At 41.1% G+C, this 27,299-nt stretch overlaps 1 protein-coding gene across 1 annotated transcript in view; it reads left to right on the forward strand.

Moving 5' to 3' along the window:
- The window catches only part of ANKFN1 (ankyrin repeat and fibronectin type III domain containing 1), a 490,285-nt gene that overhangs the window by 417,892 nt on the left and 45,094 nt on the right, over positions 1–27,299 (forward strand). The window contains exons 10-14 of the mRNA XM_061390028.1: positions 553–660; positions 9,677–9,776; positions 10,085–10,217; positions 10,695–10,811; positions 22,464–22,679. Coding sequence (XP_061246012.1) covers positions 553–660; positions 9,677–9,776; positions 10,085–10,217; positions 10,695–10,811; positions 22,464–22,679 — 674 coding nt within the window. The remainder of the gene's footprint in view (positions 1–552; positions 661–9,676; positions 9,777–10,084; positions 10,218–10,694; positions 10,812–22,463; positions 22,680–27,299) is intronic.

Here is a 27,299-nt window from a genome sequence, read left to right on the forward strand (position 1 = left end):
AGACATTCATTAGAGCTAAAATGTAGATTTCCATTTCTTGGCATCTGACATGGGCTCTTTCCTTGGAAAGAAATGTCAATTTGGCCAAAAGTGTGAAACCTACAATAAAAGCATTGGGACTGTGGATTTCATCTAGTCTGCACATTCCCACCCCTTTCTTTCCTTCTGTGGAAATGCAGTCATGACCTGGGGTGCTGAATGGAGAGGCGACAGGGGAACTGATTAGGACACGGATGCTGCAAAGGAGGGTAAGGAGCTGCGGGAGGGGACGCTGGACTCCCAAATCCTCTATTTTCTTTTGGCTTTCAATTACCATTTTCTCTTGCCTTAAAATGGCCCAACACAAGACACCAACCACAATTACTGTTTTGTACAGGGCCTGAACAATGGCAGCTTCCAGACGCTTGGCAGTCCCTGCTCCTTGTGCGAGTGCTGGGTGCTCATCCACAGAGTCTGTGGGCAGTATAAGTACAACTCAGCTCCCGAGGCAAGGCAGGGAGGAGGCCTCTCCTACTTGAAAATTTCACTCTGTTTGTTTCTTTTGTTCAATAGACTGGAAAGACTATGACGACAGAGCGCCCAGACACAAGGGACAGAGTGAAGTTTTGGAAGGTCTGCTGCAGCAGGTCCGAGCCCTTCATCAGCATTATAGTTGCCGGGGTAAGGATAAAAATCTTCTCCGGGCCATCGACTGAGGTCTCAGTGGCGCCGGTAATTTTAGCAGCTTCCTAACTGGGTCATACCTTCTCATTCATCAAGGAGGGAGAGAGATATTAATATTTGTACATCTGGAATCACTTTACAGCACTATCTTGCTTTAACCCTTGAGAAGAGACTCTCCCTTCCTTCCCTTCCTCTTTCTTGCGCACCCTCACTCCATAGGAACAGTTTGCAGACAAGCACAGGAAAAATAGCAACTGCCACTAGCTTTGTTTAAACTGCACCTTCACAGAGCCTCTCCATGTGCTGGGTCTTTGGGACATTCACCCTCAGACTTTTCACCCGCAACAAAAATTCTCTGAGCATCCTGTGGAAGCCCAACCAATTGTATCAGCAAACTTTTGTGTGTATTTATAATAAAGTTTACACGCAATTTCACATTCAATATCTCTTTTCATCCTCATTTTGGAAATTATCCCTGAGGCTAAGTGACTTGACCAAGGTCAAAATGCCAAGAATAAACAGAATCAAGATACCAACGTAGATATTCTGTCTCCAAGCCAGTCTTCTTGTGACACCTCAATTTGTGTCCCACTCTTCCATCAGGACAGGGCGCTGGCTTTTACTCTCCCCCTGAATTTTAATCTTTCCCGGTACTACTGCTCACGACAAAGTAGGGCACACCTTCTCTAGACATAGCTAACTATACCCAGAAAATCTCTGCGAAGCTTTAAAAAGATTCTTTTCTACTTGGGCTGTTCAAATGGGACAGGGTCAGGTTTCTGATCGGTGTAATGATTTGTGGAGCAGGCACTTAGTTTTATTTGGAGAATTAAAAGTTCCATAAAGTTTTCATTTTCCATGCTCCTTCACCCATCAGAACTCTAACTGCATTGTATTCTCTAGAAGAGGGCACTGCTAGACCAGCTAGGTTAGAAATCTATGGTTGAAACTAAGAAATGCTAAACAGGTTTTGACCGGGTATAAGGAAATCATATTAAGCACTAGCAAAAGTTGCTCCCAATTGCTATATAGCTATGACAACTGAGCTGTTAAGAAATGCCAGCTATAGCTAGAAATGAGGGCAAGTGTTTGCAAGAAAATCATGTTCTAATGAGTGGCTGGTTCATTAGGAAATGTGAATATGCATGGAGGAAGCTTTGAGAAGGAAACCCAAGGGGAATTTCATTCTTGGATCTCTAGGAAAACTTCAGCCAGAAAAGAGCCTTCAACATTCCACACTGGCCAAAATACCCTTAGTTCTCAGTTATCCAGGGCCCATTTAACCAAGTCAGGTGTTACCTAGGCTCCTTTCTCTTCTTCTGCCTTTCCATCATTTCCCTGTCCCTCAGCTCCAGCATGGCATGCAAAACTGATAAAGCAATTGGATAGATTTTTCTTTGCAACTCATAAGCCATTTTGTGTTTTCTGATAAAGATCAGAGGGGCAAAGCTAACACTACTCGTGGAATGAGGGATTGTTTTTTATATTATCTGAGGATTTAGATGCTCTCTCCAATACCACTGGGTCACAGTCCAATAATCGGAAAATGATTGTCTTGACAGCTCAGTCATTTCTATAGTTGCCATTCAACTTTTATCATGTACATATTTTCCCCCCACAGGGATGTAAATATACATATAGCATCAAGCAAGATTTAAGGCATTAAGTAGAATTCCCAAAAGAGAAGAGTATTTTTATATTGAAATGAACATTGGATATTTAAACAGTACCTAAAGTGTGTTCCAAAGAACAGTGGTTGCATAATTTGCTCAGCTGAAAGAGGGTCTCTGGTCAAGTAAATGTGGGAATTGTTACATTATATATCCCTTTACTGGAATGTAAAATAGACATTAAATATTAAAGACTCTGATAAAAAGACATTTTGAATTTGGTTAAGCCAGCGTTTTCCAAATTTATTTGGCCATTGTAAAACATTTTTCACAGAATTAGTGTTCCAAGGCACAAACTTTGAGGAACATTGACCTGCCATACTCCAGGATAAAACAAATGATCTTCCAAGATGATACAACATAAATCTTTCTAAGTCTAAAAGGATAAATGAAGGATAATTAGGTATGGCATACAGAAAACTATAAAACTTTAGTTTAAAATATTTGAGTACATTGATACTATGTGGTTTACAACTTTCGTAATTAGAAACAAACAATTATTTAAAAATCCCATTTTTACCACTTACTGTGCATACTTAAGAAGAACATTTAACCTCTCCGAGCCATAACTTCCCTATCAGAAAAAGCCAACATAATAATATCTATCTTTCAGGATTGTTATAAGCGTTAAATTAGATAATGGATTAAACTCATGTGGCATAGAGTGGCATAAACTCATCTTGGCAAACTCTAGCTTCTTTTTTCCCATTGTTCTTCCAGTTGAAGAATGGTGCACCCTTCATCCTCAGCGCTTTATATGTCCTGGAATTAAAATGGAATCACTGACCAAGTGTAATGAGGCTGTAGTACTCAATAAACACAATAGCATATTCTAAATGCAGAACTAATAACAAAACATTCCTTCTCCTACCAAAGCCCTACACAGAAGATACCAAAACCCACATTAATTTCTTTATTTTTGGCTAAAGAACTGGCCACAGCTAATTCACAGCTTTAGAGATGGAAATTCAGTGGAGGTATTGCATGGCCTTTATTGTTCACAAGGTTAATGCCCTGACATACATAATGAAATATAAAGGAGTCAACTGTGTTCACTAAAGCAGTTCCCTACAGGAGTGAATTTCAATTATTTTCCAATTTTTCAACTGGCAAACATCAGCTGAAACATTGTCTACTACGTGTTAGGTGCTAGATGTACTGGTATGAATAAAATAAACTCTCTATGCTCTAAGCACTTGAAAGCTAAAGACCAGCTGCATTCAGAGTCCAGAAACCTAATCATTGCTCCAGAACTCTGAACTAAGCAAAAACAGAATGGCAGCCACAGTGTTCTTGGGAGAGAAGTGAGCTTAAATCTTGTATCAGTCTGGTGGCTCAGACAGTAAAATATAAAGTCTGTCTGCAATGCAGAAGACCTGCATTCCATCCCTGGGTCAGGAAGATCCCCTGGAGAAGGGAATGGCTACCCACTCCAGCATTCTTGCCCGGAGAATTTCATAGACAGAGGAACCTGGTGGGCTACCGTTCCTGAGGTTGCAAAGGGTTGGACACGACTGGGTGACTAACACTTTCACTTTCATCAGTCAAGATGGGCTATGTCATGCTGCGGTATCCAAATGAACTGCAAAACATTTATTTCTCCCGTGTGCTACTACTATATGTCACTGGTGAGCTGAGGGCTGGCTATCTATCAGTCTTGTCATGATACTCTTTCTAGAAATATTTGTCAGAACCTACGGGGGGAAAAGACGCTGGAAGGTCTCATAGGGACAAGACTAACATTCACACTCAAAATCCATTGGCAAAACTTCTCACATGGCCCCAACCCAACCACAAGAGCTCCACGAAGTGTAATTCTACTGTTTGCCCAAACTGGAGGAGACCTGGAGCATTTGACATTTTCATGGGCTCCTTCCCCAACTAGTAGCAGCATTTCTCATTTTCTCTTTTTTTAGCCTAATTTTTTTTTAGTTTAGTCTTCATTTTTAATTAAGTTATATATGACTGTACTCTGAAGCCAGATTATGTGGGTTCAAACACAGGCTGAACATTTACAAAGCTGTGTGATCTTAAGTAAATTCCCACCTTCTCTATACCTCACTTTGCTCACTTGTAAAATGCAAATAAGAATTATGTAAACCTGTCAGTTATTTGAGAACTGAATGACTTAAAATAAATAAAGCATTAAGAAAAGCTTTATTATTAAAGAAAAAGCAATTTCTCCCATCATCTGTTTTTTATTTCCTAAAGGCTCAATTATTTTGATTTTTTTTCCTCTAAATAACAGGGTTATATTGCTAATTCCTGATTTTTAAAAATTATAGTTACTATTTCACTAAGGAAGATAATTATTTCTTTTTTATCCCTCCACTCTCTTACAAGCACATATAATTCCTACCCCCTTATCCTCCTTACCCCCCAGAGAAGAGAATGGCAATGCACTCCAATATTCTTGCCTGGAGAATCCCATGGACAAAGGAGCCTGGTGGGCTATAGTCCATGGGGTTACAACGATTTGACACGACTGAGTGACTAAGCACGCATGCATCCTCCTAATATTGTAATTTTAATAAGATCAATATTTACTGCTAATGCTATAAAGATCATATAAATTTTATGATCATTTTCCTTTCCTACATAAACTTTTATTTCCCCTGTAGATAATACTCAACTTTTATTATGTTTTTTTTTGTCTTTCCATGTTATAACTAATTAATCCCCAAGCTACTCTCCGGATCCATCAGTTTTTTTCTCAGTACAATCAGATACATAAGTATTGTTTCAAGTACATCTTCTTAAAGAAACCTCTCAGAAAGTCCTCTAACCTGCTCCAGTCTAGACTGGTTACTGGGTGCCTCCGTGTCTGTTATTGAGGATTGTTCTTGCCACTCTCCAATATTAGAGTTCTCTGTTTACCATCTCTTCCTTTTTCTGGGATTTGTCTGTCATTGATGGAGCCTTTCCTCTAGTAGCTTCCTCATAGGATCCTTGGGAGCTAATTTTTGGATACATTAAGTGTCTGGAGATGTATTTATTTTATTTAGTATTTACTTAAGGATTTGGACACATGTAGAATTCTCAACTGAAATAATTTTCCTTCATATTCATCGTTTTCAAGCCTTTAGCACTAAAAAGTCTGACACTATTCTGATTCCAGAAGTTTTATATGAAAGCTACTTTTTCCTGCCCTGGAAGTTTTTAAGTGGTATTGGAGAAGACTCTTGAGAGTCCCTTGGACTGCAAGGAGATCCAACCAGTCCATTCTGAAGAAGATCAGCCCTGGGATTTCTTTGGAAGGAATGATGCTAAAGCTGAAACTCCAGTACTTTGGCCACCTCATGCGAAGAGTTGACTCATTGGAAAAGACTCTGATGCTGGGAGGGATTGGGGGCAGGAGGAAAAGGGGATGACAGAGGATGAGATGGCTGGATGGCATCACCAACTCAATGGACATGAGTTTGAATGAACTCCAGGAGTTGGTGATGGACAGGGAGGCCTGGTGTGTGGCGATTCATGGGGTCACAAAGAGTCGGACACGACTGAGTGACTGAACTGAACTGAACTGAACTGTAGGGTGATCTGGCATAGCTTTATCTTTAGGAAAGTAATAAAGCCAATGTCAGAATCTTTAGGTGCATTCGTATGCTAATCAGAGTCTCGACAGACACTATTTCCAGTGTTCTGCCTGGAGGATAGAAGTTTGAGTACCAGTGAACACTGGTCCAGTGGGGAAATACGCTGTAAGGAAGCTTTCATTTAATCCACTTGTTTTGAGTACATACCACTCTCCTCTTCCATTTATAACCACACATCATGTCTTTCACGCCAGAGAGCTCTGTTTTTATTCTTTCCTGAAATTAAGCTATGGTCTTTCATCTAGAATGAGGAAGGGATAGGGAAGGCCATCTAGACCTCTAACTACTTTTTAAACAGATTTCAGCAAACCCTCCTCATTTTAGCTCCACATTCACCATTCACTTCCAACAGTGTATGATGCCCATGGGGTGAGTCATGTTACTTTCCAACTTTTTCCACTGTTAGTTAAGGATTCATCTTCCTCAAGTCTACTAAATCCCTCTGTCCATCTGCTTCCTGGCTATCAAAATTCACTTGCTTTTATCTCCTTTCCCATCTCTTTGTCTTTATAGATTTACATTCCTTCCTCTTTTAAAATCTCTTAAATTTTTAAATCTCTTAAATTTTTAAATCTCTTAAGCAAGAGAATTCCAGAAAAACATCTATTTCAAATGGAAAAGGTCAGTTTTCATTCTAATCCCAAAGAAAGGCAATGCTAAAGAATGTTCAGACTACCGCACAATTGCACTCATCTCACACTCTAGCAAAGTAATGCTCAAAATTCTCCAAGCCAGGCTTCAATAGTACATGAACCGTGAACTTCCAGATGTGCAAGCTGGATTTAGAAAAGGCAGAGGAACCAGAGATCAAACTGCCAACATACGTTGGATCATTGGAAAAGAAAGAGAATTCCAGAAAAACATCTACTTCTGCTTCGTTGACTCTGCTAAAGCCTTTGACTGTGTGGATAACAACAAACTGTGGAAAATTCTTGAAGAGATGGGAATACCAGACCACCTTACCTGCCTCCTGAGAAACCTGTATGCAGGTCAGGAAGCAACAGTTAGAACTGGACATGGAACATTGGACTGGTTGCAAATTAGGGAAAGAGTACATCAAGTCTGTATATTGTCACCCAGCTTTAACTTATACACAGACTACATCATGCAAAATGCCGGGCTAAATGAAGCAAAAGCTGGAATCAAGATTTCCAGGAGAAATATCAATAACCTCAGATATGCAGATGACCCCATCCTTATGGCAGAAAGCGAAGTGGAACTAAAGAGCCTCTTGATGAAGATGAAAGAGGAGAGTGAAAAAGCTGGCTTAAAACTCAGCATTCACAAAATGAAGATCATGGCATCCAGTTCCATCACTTCATGGCAAATAGATGGGGACACAATGGAAACAGTGACAGACTTTATTTTCTTGGGCTCCAAAATTACTGCAGATGTTGACTGCAGCTATGAAATTAAAAGATGCTTGCTCCTTGGAAGAAAAGCTATGACCAGCCTAGGCAGCATGTTAAAAAGCAGAAACATTACTTTGCTGACAAAGGTCCATCTAGTCAAAGCTATGGTTTTTCCAGTAGTCATGTATGGATGTGAGAGTTGAACCATAAGGAAGGCTGAGTGCTGAAGAACTGATGCTTTTGAACTGTGGTATTAGAGAAGACTCTTGAGAGTCCCTTGGACTGCAAGGAGATTGAACCAGTCAATCCTAAAGGAAATCAACCCTGAATATTCATTGGAAGGACTGATGCTGAAGTTGAAGCTCCAGTACTTTGGCCACCTGATGCAAAGAGCTAACTCATTAGAAAAGACACTGATGCTGGGAAAGATTGAAGGCAGGAGAAGGGGATGACAGAGAATGAGATGGTTGGATGGCATCACTGACTCAATGGACATGAGTTTGACCAAGCTCCAGGAGATGGTGAAGGGAAGCCTGGCATGCTGCAGTCCACGGGGTCACAAAGAGTCAGACACGACTGACCGACTGAACAACAACAACAGCTCTGCTTTTAGTAAGGTTTGGAAGAGAGTAGCATGTGATGAATATGTTCAGTATGCTGCCTTTAATCAGAACTCCCAGCAGCATTTCAAATAGGATATGGCCAGCCAAATTCATGTTGAAGTTAGAAGAAAATGCTTTCGCTTTGTCCTGGCAGGACTAACCACTATCAGCACAAGCTTGAAGTTGGCATGAAAGCTTGCATCAGTCAGCTCATTCCCAGCTTGTCCTATAGGATCATAGGCAGAGCCACACTGGGCCTCAGGCACAGGCCATCTGCCCAGGTTTACATGTCTAAGAGCAGTAATAGACTGTTCTCATCCCCAGTAACAAGTCTGTCAAGAGTCTGGTGACGACCCCAACAACCTCATCTTCCCTTCATTAATTATACTTAACAATTAAATCAGTGATCATCTAGTTCAGCTTTAGGGAGCACTGCTTGCAAATACTGTTACAGGAAATCTACTACTTTTTTTTTTTTTAATTGAGGGTAATTGCTTTACAATGTTGTGTTGGTTTCTGCCATACAGCAACCTGGATCAGCCATAAATATACATATGTCCCCTCCCTCCCACCCCCTACCCCATTCTACCCCTCTAGGTTATCACAGATAGCACCAGATAACCTACCACTCGGAGAAGGCAATGGCACCCCACTCCAGTACTCTTGCCTGGAAAATCCCATGGACAGAGGGGCCTGGTAGTCTGTGGTCCATCGGGTCGTGAAGAGTCGGATACCACTGAGCAACTTCCCTTTCCCTTTTCACTTTCATGCAGTGGAGAAGGAAATGGCAACCCACTCCAGTGTTCTTGCCTGGAGAATCCCAGGGACGGGGGAGCCTGGTGGGCTGCCGTCTATGGGGTCGCACGGAGTCGGACACGACTGAAGCGACTTAGCAGTAGCAGTAACCTATCCCTAGGTTATCGCTGAGCTCCCTGTGTTATACACCAACTTCCCACCAGCTGTCATTTTACATATGGTAATGTATATGTTTCAGTGGTACTACTTTTATCAGTGAGAGCTCCAAATTGTAAATAAAAGAGCTAAACAAAAGCAATGGATGATTTGCTCATCACAGTAACCACAGAACCTAACATATAGTAGTGTCCCAATAAATATTTGTTCAGTGAATAAATGTATTCTTCTGGGTACGGGTTTATCTTTTATTTTAGACAAACCACTTAACCTCTCTATGTCAGTATCTTCTTCTGAATAATGAGGACATTAAGCGTGCCTACAGCTATTTTTGTAAGCCAACATACACACTGCAAAAAAAAAAAAAAAAACTACCCCAGAATATTAGCAATGGTTCTGCTAAAGTGGCTGGATATCATGTGTGGGGTTTTGTTCATTTTCTATGCTCCAGACTTCCTGTAATGTGCCTATATTAATTTTATAATAAAAAAAAATTAATGGAATATGTAGTCTAATAAGAGTTTTGCCAACATTGAGAAGTGAATATTAAAAGGCAATATGGGCCGGGGACAAAAGTCGGTTCTTTTTATCCCACCTCATAATAAATAAGGAGGATATAAACAGAACACCTGCGTGATTGCCCCTGGAGTTATAAACGTTACTCATCTTCAACATTTTTGAGGAGCTATTCATTAACTGAGTTAACTACTGGCATCTCAAGATACAGAAGCCTCTGGACAAAGTGAATGAGCTGAGTCCCTCTGAAACTGAATATAAGTACACTGAGAGGACAGGGGAGAGAAAGGCAAAAGATGGGAAGAAGGCTCTGAGAGTGCTCTTTTTCCGGTGAAATTCACACTGTATTTTTTTCTGTGTTCCAGAAAGTTCAAAATTGCAAACCTCGGGCCGTAAGCAGTCAGTCTCCAGGAGCCTGAAACACCTATTCCATTCCTCAAACAAGTTTGTGAAGACCTTGAAACGGTGGGTCCTTTGTAGTTTTTCCAGGAAGTCTTAGCGTCTCAGGAGTCTACTGATTTTGGTTCTGAGGGGAAACTCGGTAAATATTTCTGTTTTATTATTAAAAGAATATAAAATTCACCTTTGTTCTGAGAATCTGGACAAAAGAGTTATTTCTTTGAATTCTAGCCAGTAAATTTGTGGTACTTAACAGGAATCTTTTCATAGGTATATTTCAAATTATCATTTATCATGCCCCAAAATATTATTTCCATGATTCAGGCGTGGAGAAGATGGTTGAGGACAATTTTTATTTTGCTTTTCCTTTTCAGGGGACTCTACATAGCTGTTATATTTTATTACAAAGACAATATGTTAGTCACCAATGAAGATCAAATACCGATTGTTGAAATAGACGACTCTCACACCAGTTCCATTACACAAGATTTTCTGTGGTTCACAAAGGTATCCTGAGTTCTAATTTTATTCTTCCCCACTTTGCACCAACAGTACCTCACATAAATCTCTAAAACTTTAGTTGAGAAGTTGAGGAGTCTCCAGTGAGCAAAATCTTGGAGTGGGAGTAAATCATCTCAGTGGTCTCTTTCTGGCCCAATATGCCCTTTGTCATTAAAATGCTAAAATAGTGTCTACACTACATTTTCAAAGCAAAGAAGCCTCCATCCTGTCAGATTGTGTCTCCACTATTCTGAGTTATGGGATCATTTGGCAAAGACTAAAATGGGGATCTGATTGTTTCATTAACATTCAGATCTTTTTCCAATTGGACAGAGATCAAAAAGTTGTTTTGCATGTATCTGAAAATGGACTGGAGAACAAACATCGGGTGTCAGGTTTCCTTCCCCCTGCTTTGCTTTGATGCCACAACCTAAATCATGCACTGGCTTGGATGATGATATGACCTCGTGAGTTCTTTTGCAGCTGTCCTGTATGTGGGAAGATATAAGGTGGTTGCGGCAAAGCGTACCTACCTCCATGTCCTCGTCCACAGTATTACAAACTCGGCAGAAGATGCTTGCAGCAACAGCCCAGCTACAGGTGAGGGGCTAGGTTTCAACACAGACCTCCAAGGAAATTTTGGAAACACATGTCAGTTAAGTTACCAGTCCCACCTGGAAAGGGAAAGGGTGGGCTCCTTGCTGGTTTAGATCCTTAGACGTATGAAGTCTTCTCGGATACTCTGAGCGGTACAGCTGTCTTTGTAGTGAACCTGTGCTTTTGACACTCTCCTGGGGGAGGAACAGAGGTTTATCTTGAAGAATCTAGAAGTAAACAAGGAGTAAAGAGACCTGAATTCTGGATCTGATGTTAATCGGTCAACTCATTTCTGCTTTCTGGATCTGAGTTTCATCATTTGCACGATAAGAGTTTGACTAGCTCTCTTGATGAGTTCTGGATGTTTTGGTATCCTGTGGATCTGTATGAGTGTACAGAGATGGAAAAAGAGACCCTCAGATATTTTAAAGAGCTTCTTCGCTTGGTGTTATGGGAAAACAAATCTATCTGCATACATTTTTAATAATTAAAAAAAAAAACAAAAACAAAAAAACCAAAAAACTCTTAAAGACTTATCTTTCATTCTGAATTTAACCCTTCTGTACTATTAACCCAATCAGATCATATCTCCAAGCCCTGCAAGAATCTTTGTCGGTTACAGAGCTCCTCTTAGAAATGACATTGAATTCTAGCCATTGAATTTCTGGGTTTCCCTTTCATTGTTCTGTTTTTGTTTCAATATTATCTGTATTTGTGGTTCTTAGCACAAGAAAACCTCTGCTACATAGAATTAGGATGTTTAAGGTATCGATGAGGCTTTATCAGAGATGGGTTGGTGATGTTGTTCAGTTGCTGGGTCGTGTCCAACTCTTTGTGACCCCATGAGCTGCAGCACACCAAGCTTCCCTGTCTTTCATTAACTCCCAGAGTTTGCTCAAACTCGTGTCCATTGACTCAGTGATGCCATCCAACCATCTCATCCTCTGTCACCCCCTTCTCTTCTTGCCCTCAATCTTCCCCAGCATCAGGGTCTTTTCCAGTGTGTCAGTTCTTCACATCAGGTGGCCAAAATATTGGAGCTTCAGCACCAGTTCTTCCAATGAATATTCAGGGTTGATTTCCTTTAGGATTAACTGGTTTGATCTCCTTGCAGTCCAAGGGACTCTCAAGAGTCTTCTCCAGAACCACAGTTCGAAAGCATTAATTCCTGGTGGCTCAGACAGTAAAAAGTCTGCCTGCAATGCAGAAGATCCAGGTTCGATCCCTGGGTCAGGAAGATCCCCTGGAGGAGAGCATGGCGACCCACTCCAGGATTCTTGCCTGGAGAATCCCATGGACAAAGGAGCCTGGTGGGCTACAGTCCATGGGGTCGCAAAGAGTGGGACATGACTGAGCAAAGAACACTTTCACTTACCGTGATAGGTATCTACCTACAAAGCTAGTGTATAACATAGGGAGCTCATCTTTCCCATTCTGTCGTTTTCCTGTATTTCTTTCATTGATCGCTGAGGAAGGCTTTCTTATCTCTCATTGCTATTCTTTGAAACTCTTCATTCAAATGGGCATACCTTTCCTTTTCTCCTTTGTCTTCAGCTTGTGTCTTCAGTAAGGTCTAAAAAACAAAAAGTGCCCTCAATTTCAACTCACTCTTTTTTTCATTAATTTATTTAACTAGAGGATAATTACAATATTGTGATTTTTTTCCATACATCAACATGAATTGGTCACAGGTATACATATGTTCCCCCCATCCTGAATCCTCCTCCCACCTCCCTCCCCACCCTATGCCTCTGCGTTGACCCCAGAGCACCAGCTTTGGGTGCCCTGCTGTATATATATGGAATTTAGAAAGACAGTAACCATGATCCTGCAGGCAGGGCAGCAAAGGAGTCACAGATGTAAAGAATAGAATTTGGACTCCGTGGGAGAAGGCAAGGGTGGGATGATTGAGAGAATAGCATTGAAACATATACAGTACCATATGTAAAATAGATGATGGCCAGTGCAAGTTCAACTCACTCTTGATTGCATAATCTTCTCCTTCAACTCAAGATGTTCTTGGAGCTGGGCCATGATGACTGTGCTAATTTCAAAGAGGCTTTTCCTTTCCTCACTGACCAGCTATAATTGGACTAAGCCACTATACCTCAAAAACAGCTCTTTGTTTAGGATAAACTTCATTCTCAGTAGGCCCCCTGGTCCCTTAGTAAAGTTCTTTCTCAGGAGTCCTTAGCAGACCCTCCCATTAGCCTACCATACAACCCAGGAATGTTTAGATTACAAACTGAACAACTTTAGAATTTCAAATGGGGCTCTTTATTTTATGTTTATTAGACTCTTCCCAGAACATCTTCATCTAATATCAGAGAAGGACTAGGCTGTCTCAAGTGATTGCATTTAAACACTGAGGGGCTAGAGAGAAGCCATAATGGTCAGTGTGTCCTACTCAACAATTCAGTTCAGTTCAGTTCAGTTCAGTCACTCAGTCATGTCCGACTCTTTGCAACCCCATGAATCACAGCATGCCAGGCCTCCCTGTCCATCACCAACTCCCGGAGTTCACTCAGACTCACGTCCATAGAGTCAGTGATGCCATCCAGCCATCTCATCCTCTGTTGTCCCCTTCTCCTCCTGCCCCCAATCCCTCCCAGCATCAGAGTCTTTTCCAATGAGTCAACTCTTCCCATGAGGTGGCCAAAGTACTGGAGTTTCAGCTTTAGCATCATTCCTTCCAAAGAAATCCCAGGGCTGATCTCCTTCAGAACGGACTGGTTGGATCTCCTTGCAGTCCAAGGCACTCTCAAGAGTCTTCTCCAACACCACTCAACTATTACTCCCATTGAAATAGCTCTTGGATTTGGTGCCCCCGATATATCGGCCCCCATCACTTTTCATAATGCATCTGCCCTTTTCTGAAGTCATTTTCCTCTTTGTCTAACTTAGATTATTTGGCCAATAATAATTACCCTCTTGAAAATCCTCTAAATTTCTGACCACTCCCTCCCTCCACATTATTTATTTGGAAAAGATCCAAGCCTGGATAAATCCAACATGCATTCACTACTCTGGAGCAGTTGCACACTGCTGCATTAAAAAAAAATAAAATTACTAAACAGGGACAGGGAGTATGATTGGCTTTATAGCTTATGTTATTACTACAATTCTCAGGTATAATATTACCTACTGATCACGTTCCATTTCTCTACTAAATTCACTTTCCCAAATTACAAGGCAACTATTTGAAACCTTCTTCATTCTACCACATCCCCTCCCCTTCCCCACACTTTCCATCCCACATCGGGATATAGTTTACTGTATAACTCTTTAAGAAAATAAATGGGAAATAATTATTTGTCTATGACCAAATTGCAAAGCCTCCTTGTACTCTTCCTCTTCCTTCTCCCCATTCCAACAGACAAAGCCTCACTCCTCTTACCAAAGGCTCATCTCTCATATGTGCTCTAGATTTCAGTTCTTCCCTCCCTTCTTCAACCACAATCACTCTTCTCCTCCTTAGACCCAAACTTGAAAGAGTAGCCAGCATTCTCTTTCTCCATTCATGTCCTCACTTCCCCTTTAGTTCCAAGCTCTCTCCCTGATTTTGCTAACGCCATGCCTACCAAACTGCTCTCTCAGGCCACCAATAATCAGAGGCAGATGACGTTCATAAATCTTGAGCTTCAGGGTCCCTCACTTGCATGATCCCCTGTGGGTGTGGGAATTGTGGAGTGTTTAGGGAGGGGAAGCTGAGTTACAACCAGCAAGCATTTCTGGTAAACTACCTAAAGAAAGGGCTTCCTAGGTGGCTCGGTGGTAAAAATCTGCATGCCAATGCAGAAGACACAGCATTGAATCCTTGGGTTGGGAAGATCCCCTGGTGAAGGAAATGGCAACCCACTCCAGTATTCTTGCCTATAGAATTCCATGAACAGAGGTGTCTGGTCGGCTATAGTCCATAGGGTCACAAAGAGTTGGACACAACCGAGAGACTGAGTATGCATGCATGCCTAAAGAAATCCCAGATCAAAAATTCCAAATACTCCAGTATTGGGGGAGATTTTCTTTCTCAGTCTAAAATATTCACTTTTATTTTTTTAAAGTGACTTTTATACCTAACCTTCATGTTTGTAATTTTTTTATTCTTTATCTTAAAGAGGGCCCCCAAACTGTGTGGTCAGATCAGATCAGTCACTCAGTCGTGTCTGACTCTTTGCGACCCCATGAATCGCAGCATGCCAGGCTTCCCTGTCCATCACCAACTCCCAGAGTTCACTCAGACTCATGTCCATCGAGTCAGTGATGCCATCCAGCCATCTCATCCTCTGCCGTCCCCTTCTCCTCCTGCCCCCAATCCCTCCCAGCATCAGAGTCTTTTCCAAGGAGTCAACTCTTCCCATGAGGTGGCCAAAGTACTGGAGTTTCAGCTTTAGCATCATTCCTTCCAAAGAAATCCCAGGGCTGATCTCCTTCAGAATGGACTGGTTGGATCTCCTTGCAGTCCAAGGCACTCTCAAGAGTCTTCTCTAACACCACAGTTCAAAAGCATCAATTCTTTGGCACTCAGCCTTCTTCACAGTCCAACTCTCACATCCATACATGACCACAGGAAAAACCATAGCCTTGACTAGACAAACCTTTGTTGGCAAAGTAATGTCTCTGCTTTTGAATATGCTAACTAGATTGGTAATACCTTTTCTTCCAAGGAGTAAGTGTCTTTTAATTTCATGGCTGCAGTCACCATCTGCAGTGATTTTGGAGCCCAGAAAAATAAAATCTGACACTGTTTCCACTGTTTCCCCATCTATTTCCCATGAAGTGATGGAACCGGATGCCATGATCTTCGTTTTCTGAATGTTGAGCTTTAAGCCAACTTTTTCACTCTCCACTTTCACGGTAATCAAGAGGCTTTTTAGTTCCTCTTCACTTTCTGCCATAAGGGTGGTGTGGTGTGGTACTGGCCCCTAAAAAACTTGCATCCATCCTTCCAATGATTTCAGTTTCACTATATCCGATAGACACTTTTAAATCCTCTTTGAAGCTGACATCTCAGTAGCATTTGATACAATGGTCTTATTCATTTTAAAATTTTAAACTGTCACATCACTTGGCTTTCATGACTCCACACTTTCCATATTTTTCCAACTCTCTGGTCTGGCTCAGTCTCCTTTGCTAGCTTGAATGCTATTTCCTCCGATTAGAATCTGCTTCTGCTTCTTTGTCTCACTAATTCCTACATATCCTTCAGATCTCAGCTTCATTTTTTAAAATTAATTTATTTTTTATTGAAGGATAATTGCTTTATTCAGCTTCATTTTTATACTTCCTCAGGGAGCCTTTCTCTGATCTCCCAATTAAGTGAATCACTCGCAGAGCACCTTGTATTCTTCATTCAGAATGGTGACCAGAATCCCATCTGTTAATTATTCATATCATTTTTGGTCAGTGTCAACTTGGACTGTGAGTCCCTGAGAGCACAGCTCTGTCTTGGTTATCACTATATCCACCATGTGTGGCACATGGCAGATCCTCTTTACCTACTTCCTAGATAAATGTATGTATCAGTCCAACCTCTGTACCCCTAAAATCACATTTGAGGATACTCTATCTGACCAAAGGGAAAAGGGATTACCATAGTTTACCATAGATTGCCATAGTTAACAGCTGGATAGTTCTCTAGCCCCTCACAGTGACCAGTGCCTTTGAGCATTCAAAATAGTTACCCCTTGCAGCGCCACAGGCCAAAGCGCTGACTACTGAAATAATAGAAGTCACTTTCATCTTTTTTTTGTAGGAAATATTGCCCAAGTTCCTTACTAATCTTTAAGTGAAAATGTCTGGACTTACTGAAGCCGCTCTTTTGGGGAGAGCAGGGGGTGACAGGGCACAGGAAAAACTTCACAAAATAGGAAGAAGTATAAATTTGGGGAGATGTATATGTAATATTTTAGGTCTCCTTACTAAGCTAACATTTCTTACAGTGTTCTGAGAAACAGCATTCTTAAATAGCTTGACTGGCATCAGCCATACATAAACCCTGTTGCTTTACTTATGATGTATCTCATTTTAATCTCCTCCCATTTCCAGCATCACTATCACCGCCTCATTACCCCACGTACATCAAAAGCTTCCAAAGTCATCCTCCTGCTTCCAGCCTTCACACCCTCCAATCCATTCTCCATACTCCTGCCAAAGTAGCCAATAAAAGGTCCTGACCATGTCATTCCATGACTTACATTTTCTCGAGAGCGGCCCAGACATTTGACCATGGTACGCACAGGTCTTCCTTGTCATTTTTCTCCCCCTCAGGGGTCTGTAGATCCGTCATCATAGCACATGCAAACCACTGTGCCTTCTGAGCCTTATTTTCCAGTTTGTACTCTATAGGGAGGCTCTTTAATACATGATAATAAATAACAATCACAAAACAACAACTTTCGTTTCCCTAACAGAGTAAATGCCAGGCACTATGCTAAGTTCTTTACAAACTATAGCTCATTATCTTCACCACACCATAATGTGAAAGTACTATTATTGGCATTCACTTAACACAGGATAAAACTGAGGCCTAAAAAAGGAAAATAACTTGCCCAGGGTTCCACAAATACGAAATAGCAGAGTATGGATATAAACTCTGACATATACGACTCCACAGCCTGCGTTTTTTCCCACTATTTCATCATCTTATCGTGTATTCATTTTACAAAAAGCAAACAAAAATTTTGAAAAGAACAAATTATCTACATTATAGTCTAAAAAGAAAAAGTGAAAGTCTGTTCTGCATCATTTGGAGTCTATTTAGTAATGAAGTGAAGTGAAAAAGTCACTTAGTCGTGTCCAACTCTTTGTGATCCCATGGACTATACAGTCCATGGAATTCTCCAGCTCAAAATACTGGAGTGGGTAGCCTTTCCCTTCTCCAGGGGATCTTCGCAACCCAGGGTCTGAACCCAGGTCTCCCACATTGCAGGCGGATTCTTTACCAACTGAGCCACAAAGGAAGCCCAAGAATACTGGAGTGGGTAGCCTAGCCCTTCTCCAGCAGATGTTCCTGACCCAGGAAACTTTATTTGGAAGAAGGTAAAGTCACAGACACCAAATTGCCAGCATCCGCTGGATCATGGAAAAAGCAAGACAGTTCCAGAAAAACATCTATTTCTGCTTTATTGACTATGCCAAAGCCTTTGACTGTGGATCACAATAAACTGTGAAACATTCTGAAAGAGATGGGAATACCAGACCACCTGACCTGCCTCTTGAGAAACCTGTATGCAGGTCAGGAAGCAATAGTTAGAACTGGACATGGAACAACGACTGGTTCCAAAGAGGAAAAGGAGTACGTCAAGGCTGTATATTGTCACCCTGCTTATTTAACTCATATGCAGAGTACATCATGAGAAACGCTGGGCTGGAAGAAGCACAAGCTGGAATCAAGATTGACAGGAGAAATATCAATAACCTCAGATATGCAGATGACACCACCCTTATGGCAGAAAGTGAAGAGGAACTCAAAAGCCTCTTGATGAAGGTGAAAGAGGAGACTGAAAAAGTTGGCTTAAAACTCAACATTCAGAAAACGAAGATCATGGCATCTGGTCCCATCACTTCATGGGAAATAGATGGGGAAACAGTGGAAACAGTGGCAGACTGTATTTTTTGGGCTCCAAAATCACTGCAGATGGTGACTGCAGCCATGAAATTAAAAGATGCTTACTCCTTGGAAGAAAAGTTATGACCAACCTAGATGGCATATTCAAAAACAGAGACATTACTTTGCCAACAAAGGTCCATCTAGTCAAGCCTATGGTTTTTCCTGTGGTCATGTATGGATGTGAGAATTGGACCGTGAAGAAAGCTGAGTGCCAAAGAATTGATGCTTTTGAACTGTGGTGTTGGAGAAGACTCTTGAGAGTGCCTTGGACTGCAAGGAGATCCAACCAGTCCATTCTGAAGGAGATCAGCCCTGGGATTTCTTTGGAAGGAATGATGCTAAAGCTGAAACTCCAGTACTTTGGCCACCTCATGGGAAGAGTTGACTCCTTGGAAAAGACTCTGATGCTGGGAGGGATTGGGGGCAAGAGGAGAAGGGGACGACAGAGGATGAGATGGCTGGATGGCATCACTGACTTGATGGACACTGAGTGAACTCCGGGAGTTGGTGATGGACAGGGAAGCCTGGCATGCTGCGATTCATGGGGTAGCAAAGAGTCAGACACGACTGAGCGACTGAACTGAACTGAAGGTCACAGTGGTAAAGAATCCACCTGCCAATGCAGGAGACACAAGAGATGCAGGTTCAGTCCTTGGGTTGGGAAGATCCCCTGGAGTAGGAAATGGCAACGTACTCTCGTATTCTTGCCTGGAAAATTCCATAGATAGAGGAGCTTGGCAGGCTACAGTCCATGGGATCACAAAGAGTCAGATGTGACCCAGTAACTGAGCACACACACAAAAAATATGAATACTACCTGAGCAGGAGAGATACATATCTGCCAACATTTGGATTTAAAAAAAAGAAGAAGAAAGATTAGAAAGCCTGTAAGTGACCAAGACCCCACAATGTTTTTCCCTACTTTTAGGAAAATGGCAGAGGCCCCAAAAGGCAGAGGTGTACCTTCCTCCTACATTGAGAGATGTCCCAACTACTTATCCTCAAAATATAATAATCTGACATTATAGATTGGGTTATATTAAACTTCCCTCCTCTACAGCTTTTATTGTTGTGAATTCATTTATTTTATTTTTTAAATTTTTATTGGAGTACAGTTGATTTAAAACGTTGAGTTAGTTTCAAGTGTACAACAAAGAGAACCAGTTATATACTTACATATATCCAGTCTTTTTTCAGATTCTTTTCCTATATAGATCATTAAAAAATATTGAGTGGAGTTCTCTGTGCCATATTCTAGGTCTTGTCTTTATTAGTTATCTATTTTTATATATAGAAGTGTGTACATGCCAATGCCAATCCCAATCTCCCAATTTATCTCTCCCTATCTTTTCCACCTTGGTAACTATAAGTTTGCTCCCTACATCTGTGACTGTATTTCTGTTTTGTAAATAAATTTATTTCTACAATTATTTTTTAGATTCCTTCACACCTTTTAGAAATAAGTGTTAATGAGCTAAAGCCAGGTAACAATTCATGAATATTATGTCTTTTTCATTTTTCAAGGTGGGGGCAAAAGGATTTTCCCCCAATTTTATTGTTTTCCAGGCCTTCATATCTTATTCCAGACTTCCTTCAACTTCCCGTGGCACTCCAAACTGAATACAGATCTTTAAGTGTTGTGCATCTGTCTAGGGCTTACTGACAGCCCTGCGATGTGCTGTGGTTACACCCTAGACGCTTGCTGGTGAGCCATCATATGGCTTTTATCTCTCTTCACCATGTAGAATCCTCAGGGCTCCCAGATCTCCTAATCTTGACTGCATAGCACGACAGGTATTAAATGGTCTGTTTTTCCTTCAGGCTCTAAAGAACCCCACGTTTGTCCCCTTAGGATATGGCTGCAATTTACTTTCACAAGGATATTCTTCTTTCACATTGGGCTCTTCCCAGAGCTAACTATCTAATTCAATTAACTATCAACATAGAATTTCAGAAAGATTTTTAGTGCTTTCTGTTTAGTCCCTTAGTCAACACATCCAAAGCTAAGAGTGGACCAATGGTAATAACTCTGCCTAAATGAAATGACCATCTCATTCAATGTCTACCCACCCACTTGGATCCGAAGCAAATCATATTTTCCAGTGTCCTAATGATGATACGTGAATTCAGACAACAAAAATTTCTTGCGCTATTACTACATACCAGGCACTGTGCAAGGAACCCAGAGAAACAGAGATGGATCTCACGACATTTACATCAATCCACAGGAGAGCCAGGGTCATGCTAAGATACAAGTTGGTACCAGAAACAGTAGGGGACAAAAGAGGAGATGCTAAATTCTACCTATGAGAGTTGAGAAAGTCCTCCCAGAGAAGGTGAAACCTGAGATGAATCTTAAAAACAAGTAAGTGTTGTTTTCCAGTGGGAGCAGTAAAGAAAGCCTATACCCTACCTACCTGTATCAAGCTTGAGAGTGTACAAAATAGTTTCTCATACATTGCTTGATTTAATCCATCACTCTCTAAGGTAAGGATTAGCATAAGGGATGTCTGAGCTATAAGGACTCTTAATTTTAGCTGATGAAGCTCGGGGCCAGAAAGAGTAAGTCATTTTTCAAAAGTCTAAGTGTTAATGAACAGCAGCCAGCCTGAAACTCAACACCAGGATAACTAAAGACTTAACAGCAGTAATGTGCTAGAGTCAACTTGTCCTCACTTAGAAGAGCCAACTGTTAAGTAGTCAGAACTGTTCAAAGCCTGCTATCAAACTTTTGGTTACGTGAAATAAAATATTGCAAGAGTATTTACACCACAAAAATTGGCATATTCTATATATCAGGACTTTTTTTTTTTTTTTGATGGCCGGTTTACCAGCATGCCATTGCTGATTAAGCCAGTATGACCTTGCAGCAAACTGCTTTATATATAAGGCTGTAGTAAGAGCCTTACCCAAATATTTCCCTATGATATAGAAGTTAATTGTTGGAAAGCAATAATCTGACTGAGTAGTTAGGCCATTTTTTAAAATAGTAAGCCTGCCAAATAAATTTTTATAATGTCAATAATTATTTATGACATTTCTTATTTCTCAATATGCATTCTGTCCTTGTAAATTAAGAAGAAGAAAAAGACACAGTGCCTACCTATGAGGATCATGCCAACGTTTTTGTAAATGTGGATACTGATCAGCTGGCTCATTCATTTTTAGGTCATCCTAATTACTTATACAAATTCCAGTTCTACTTTTGCTCTCCTGCTAACAGGCTATCTTGTCAGCACTTATGTGAGCTCACAAAAATCACAGCTAAGCTCTGAGATGATTAATAATTTTAAAAAAAAACCATAGATATTCAAAGGAAAGGGGGATTTTATCCTATTCATCCACTGCTCTAAGTTAAAAATCTCTAAACTTTGCATATTTGTAAAATTGCTTATTTTAATAACATCTGCCTGGGCCTCTCCAAAATTTAATGTGGCATCCTTCTCTTCTTACCTTTCTAAAAGTATTGTCTACCTTGTTGACCCAGCTCACAAACAATTTCAACAAAATTTTAAATAAATAGAACTCTCTGAAATGCAGATAAGTCAAACCAGGCCAATCTTCCAATTAAAGTATCTTGAAGGGAATGTGCAGTCATTTGGGGACCTGTACAATGTGCTACATTGTCAATTCACTTCTTCATTTTGAACAACCCCACTTCATACCAGCTTACCGTAGATCTCCTGAAAACTCCACACGTAGCATACTTGAAATATCAGGCATTTTTCTTTAAAACATCTGGGATTCTTTTCAAGTGCTGGTAACTGAGGTTTATGTGCTGGTGTGTCTATGTGGGTAAGAGATATTTACAGACATTAAATTTGCTTAAAAAAACATAATTTTTGTGCCTCTTGCTATAATCTTCGCAGGCTTATGGTAAAGACATTTTCTTTGAGCTTCTGCTAAGTACATTTCTATGATGCTACATATTCTAAGTTTAAATCTGCTTAACAACAACAAAACAGCTTCTCAGAAACATCTTCTGTTGCAGTTATGTCGCTTTGTTTGCACATGATCAAAGCTACCAGAAATCTGTTCGTTTCTAGAATTTACTTGGGACACACAACTTGGGAAGAGTTTACTATGAACCCATTAAAGATCGACATGGAAACATCCTCATAGTCACCATCAGAGAAGTGGAGATGCTCTATTCATTTTTCAGTGGAAAATGGATGCAGATCTCGAAACTGCAAAGCCAGAGGAAGTCTCTCTCGACACCTGAGGAGCCAACAGCCTTAGACATTTTACTGATAACCATCCAGGTATGTAGTCTTTTCAATTTCCTGAAACATTGAAAGTTCCAAACTCACTTAACTGAGGCTCTAGTGAAATATACCAAGAGCCATTTACATATGCAGTAATGGAACGAAGAGGTCCAGAGACATATCATTGTTTGCATTCCATACATAGGAAAGATTCAGAAACATCCTTAAGTTCTTCACTTCTACAAGCCCCTTCAAAGGCCCAAACAACTTCATATTTATACTTTTCTATTCTTTTCCTTAAGGAAAGCATCAAAAATGGAGTTATTTTCAGGCCCCATCAAACTTGGATTTGCCCCTAAACATACAGCTAGAAAATGGCAGAGCTGAAATCTGAATTCAGATCTTCTGTTGGAAGCAGGCTTCTTCCTGCTGTTATAACATCACATTTGGGGGCAGGAGTTAGGATTTTGGTGAGTAGGGGACGGGATAGAGAACTAAATAGTCACGGAGATGCGAACACCAGGCAGCTGAGATCCAGTTTATCACCTGGACGGCAGAGCTGGAATGCAGACCTGCATCTTGTGCTCCAAGTTCCGTGCTCGCTCCATGCCACCCCACCGCCTCGGGTGTTCTTTCTCTCTCTCACACACACTCTCTTTTCTTTTTTGTCGTGCTGGGTCTTCACTGCAGGGCGCAAGCTCTCTAGTTGCCCTAACGGCTTGTGGGGTGTCAGCTCCCTGACCAGGGATCAAACCCACATCCCCTGCATTATAAGGCAGGTTCTTAACCCCTGGGCCACCAGGGAAGTGCCCTCACACGTTCTTATGTGAACATGGGCTTCAAGCTGTGGTTTTGTTTTGTTTTTTCCTTCTTTTAAACCCAGTGATGAGAACGAGTTCTGTAGAGCTCTCCAGTCGTGTGGTAAAGCTAGGAGAAACAACTGCCTTAAGGCCTACATAACCAATGGCATATATCCACAAGATGGCCAATCTGGAATAATGGGAAAGGGCTCAATCTCACAAGCCAAACCTAAGCCTTGACCCAGTAACCCCACATGATCACCCTAAACAGCTAAACCCCTAGCCTGCTGACTTAGGTCCATCCTCCACCGAGGGGTGGCTAGTACAATAATCTCATCTTTCTATGCTCCTCTGGCCCAGATCAGGATAAAGTCCATCACAGCAAAGGTAAGCTAACTGGTCAAAGCCAATACCTCTGGATTTGGTTTCATGGAATTTGGGTTCATATGAAATTTATAGAGGGTGATGGTGTGTGTGTGTGTGTGTGTGTGTGTGTAGGTGGGAGCAGGGAACACAGACACATTCGTGGTTCCCCTTTCACCTTTTATAAGTAAGTGCTAAAAGAAACATTTTAAAAATCATAATAAATTGGGCTTTTACAGGGTGACTAATACACTAATCCCTTATAGGGATAAACTGGAGTCTGGGCTACCTTGCTCCTAGAAAACGAAACACATCACAGGCCCCAGCATGATATAATACCTGGTTTCTCCTAGACTTATTACATTAAAAATGTGTTACAGGTGCAGAAAAATTCCAATCTGGCAAAAAGTTGTTAGAGAAGGAGACCAAAAATAGAGGCAAGATCAGGTTTCCACACGGATCCAAGTGGAAAATTTACCCCCGCTGACTGGCACATTCCTGCTTGATGTCATTCCCACCCACCCCCTACTTCTCTTTTTTCCTCCTCCTACTTTTTCTCTCTCCCCTCCTTCCCACACAGGTCTCACACTAAAGAGGAAGTGGGTGAATAAAATCCCTAGGGTAATCACTCTTAGACTTAACATTTAATTACGTTAGGAGGTAGCCCCACCAATTCAACATAGAGATAGATCATGGTATTGACCAAAGGAGGCTGGATAATTCTCACAATTACAGGCCACAGACCATTCTTTTTTCTTAGGGTCACTAGAGTGATGACCACTAAGCCTTCTGATTGGAAGCCTGAGCTTCTTTCTGTTTCATCACACCACATTCTGAGGCACTGCTATGGAATAAGGCTGACAGGATGAGTCTTGACTCCACCGTTCCTGTTTATGTCACTGCTGCTGCTGCTGCTGCTGCTAAGTTGCTTCAGTCGTGTCCGACTCTGTGTGACCCCATAGACGGCAGCCCACCAGGCTCCCCCGTCCCTGGGAACTCCGGCAAGAACACTGGAGTGGGTTTCCATTTCCTTCTCCAATGCATGAAAGTGAAAAGTGAAAATGAAGTCGCTCAGTCGTGTCTGACTCTTAGCGACCCCATGGACTGCAGCTCACCAGGCTCCTCTGCCCATGGGATTTTCCAGGCAAGAGTACTGGAGTGGGGTGCCATTGCCTTCTCACTAGAACAAGTTATTTAATTTCTTACCTCCTGTCCTTCCTCATCTGAAAATAAAACCAACTTCATGGGTCTCTAATGAGGATTAAATGAGTTAAATATATAAAGCATTAGAAGAACAGCACAAAGTGAATGCTTAGCAAATGCTGTTGTTGTTATTCATCAGTCGCTAAGTTGTGTGTGACTCTTTGTGACCCCACAGACTACAGCATGCCAGGCTTCCCTGTCCCTCACTGTCTCCTGGAGTTTGCTCAAATTCATGTCCATTAAGTTGGCGATACTATCCAACTGTCTCATCCTCTGTCACCCCCTTCTCCTTTGGCCTTCTCTCTTTCCCAGCATCAGGGTCTTTTTCAATGAGTCAGCTCTTCGTATCAGGTGGCCAAAGTATTGGAGCTTCAGCATCAGTCCCTCCAATAAATATTCAGGATTGATTTCCTTTAGGATTGATTGGTTTGATCTCCTTGCTATCCAAGGGACTCTCAAGAGTCTTCTCCAGCACCACAATTAAAAAGCATCAATTCTTCAGCACTCCCTTCCTTTACGGTCCAACTCTCACATCCGTACATGACTACTGAAAAAGCCATAGCTTTGACTATATGGACCTTTGTTGGCAAATTGATATCTCTGCTTTTTAATACACTGTCTAGCTTTCCTTCCAAGGAGCAAGCGCCGTTTAATTTTATGGCTGCAGTCACCATCTGCAGCGATTTTTGAGCCCAAGGAAATAGAATCTGCCATTGTTTCCACTTTTTCCCCTTTTATTTGCTATGAAGTGATTGGCATTAGATTCCATGATCTTAGCTTTTCTAAAGTTGGGTTTTAAGTCAGCTTTTTTACTGTCCTCTTTTTCACTTTCTTCTTTCACCTTCAGAAGACTTTTTAGTTCCTCTTCAATTTCTGCCATTAGAGTGGTATCATCTGCATATTGTTGTTGATATTTCTCCTGGCAATCTTGATTCCAGCTTGTGAGCCGTCCAGTCCGGCATTTCCAATCATGTACTCTGCATACAAGTTAAATACACAGGGTGACAATAGACAGCCTTGTCGTACACCTTTCCCAATTTTGAACCAGTCTATTGTTCCATGTCTGGCTCCAACCATTGCTTCTTGACCTGAATACAAGTTTCTCAGGAGACAGGTCTGTCTGGTATTCCCATCTCTCAAGAATTTTCCAGTTTATTGTGATCCACACAATCAAAGGTTTTAACACAGTCAATGAAACAGAAGTAGATGTTTTTCTGGAATTCCTTTGTTTTTTTTCTAAAATCCAATGAATATTGGCTATTTGATCTCTAGTTCCTCTGCCTATTTGAAACCCAGCTTGTACATCTGAAAGATCTTGGTTCACATACTACTGAAGCCTAGGTTGAAGGATTTTAAACATAACCTTACTAGCTTGTGAAATGATCACAATTGTATGGTAGTTTGAACGTTCTTTGTCACTGTCCTTCTTTGGGATTGGAATGAAAAATGACCTTTTCCAGTCATATGGCCACTGTTGAGTTTTGAAAATTTGCTGACATACTGAGTGCAGCACTTTAACAGCATCATCTTTTAGTATTCTAAATAGATGAGCTGTTAGTTATTTTTATTATTTCTCTACTCAGAAAAATCCAACCAATACTAGGTTCTCCTCGGGGCACACCCAGTTCATCTCGTCCTCATCCCTACTCTCCCAGGAGACCTTAAGTACTGGTTCATTCAACCCTTGGAGTATTTCACTACTTCCTCTCCTTTACATAGAAGTAAGGAAAAACTGTATAAATTTAAACTAAAAATAAAGACTATCTGATCCACAATGGAATTTTCAAAACAAATAAGGGCTTTAACACAATCTGGACCCACAACTAATGTACTAATCCTTTAGGGCCCCAGGGAACTTCCAGGGTCTAACCCATTCAAATTCCCGACCCTCTCAAGTATCAGACCTTCATAACAGGCCTCTCTCATGTATCTGGAAGGGAAAGAGAAACCCTTCCCACAGTTTCCTGGGAAGGAAAAGGGAGTTAGTACAGACAAGTTAGAATCCCCCTGAGCAAAGTAACTGGCGATGAACGCACAGCTGACCCTTGAACAAACATCACAGGAGTTAGGGGTGCTGATAAGCCCACCTCCAGCAATGAATTCACATATAACTTTTGACTCTTCCAAAATTTAACTACTAATACCATATCACTGACCAGAAGCTTTACCAATAACATAAATAATTGATTAACACATATTTTATATGTATTATCTAGTATATTCTTATAATAAGATTGAGAAAGGAAAATGCTATTAAGAAAATCATAAGGAAAAGAACTGTATTTATCGATATCGTAAATTGATATCATCT

Source organism: Bos javanicus, chromosome 19 (assembly GCF_032452875.1).
Source record: "Bos javanicus breed banteng chromosome 19, ARS-OSU_banteng_1.0, whole genome shotgun sequence".
Taxonomy (NCBI): Eukaryota; Metazoa; Chordata; class Mammalia; order Artiodactyla; family Bovidae; genus Bos; species Bos javanicus.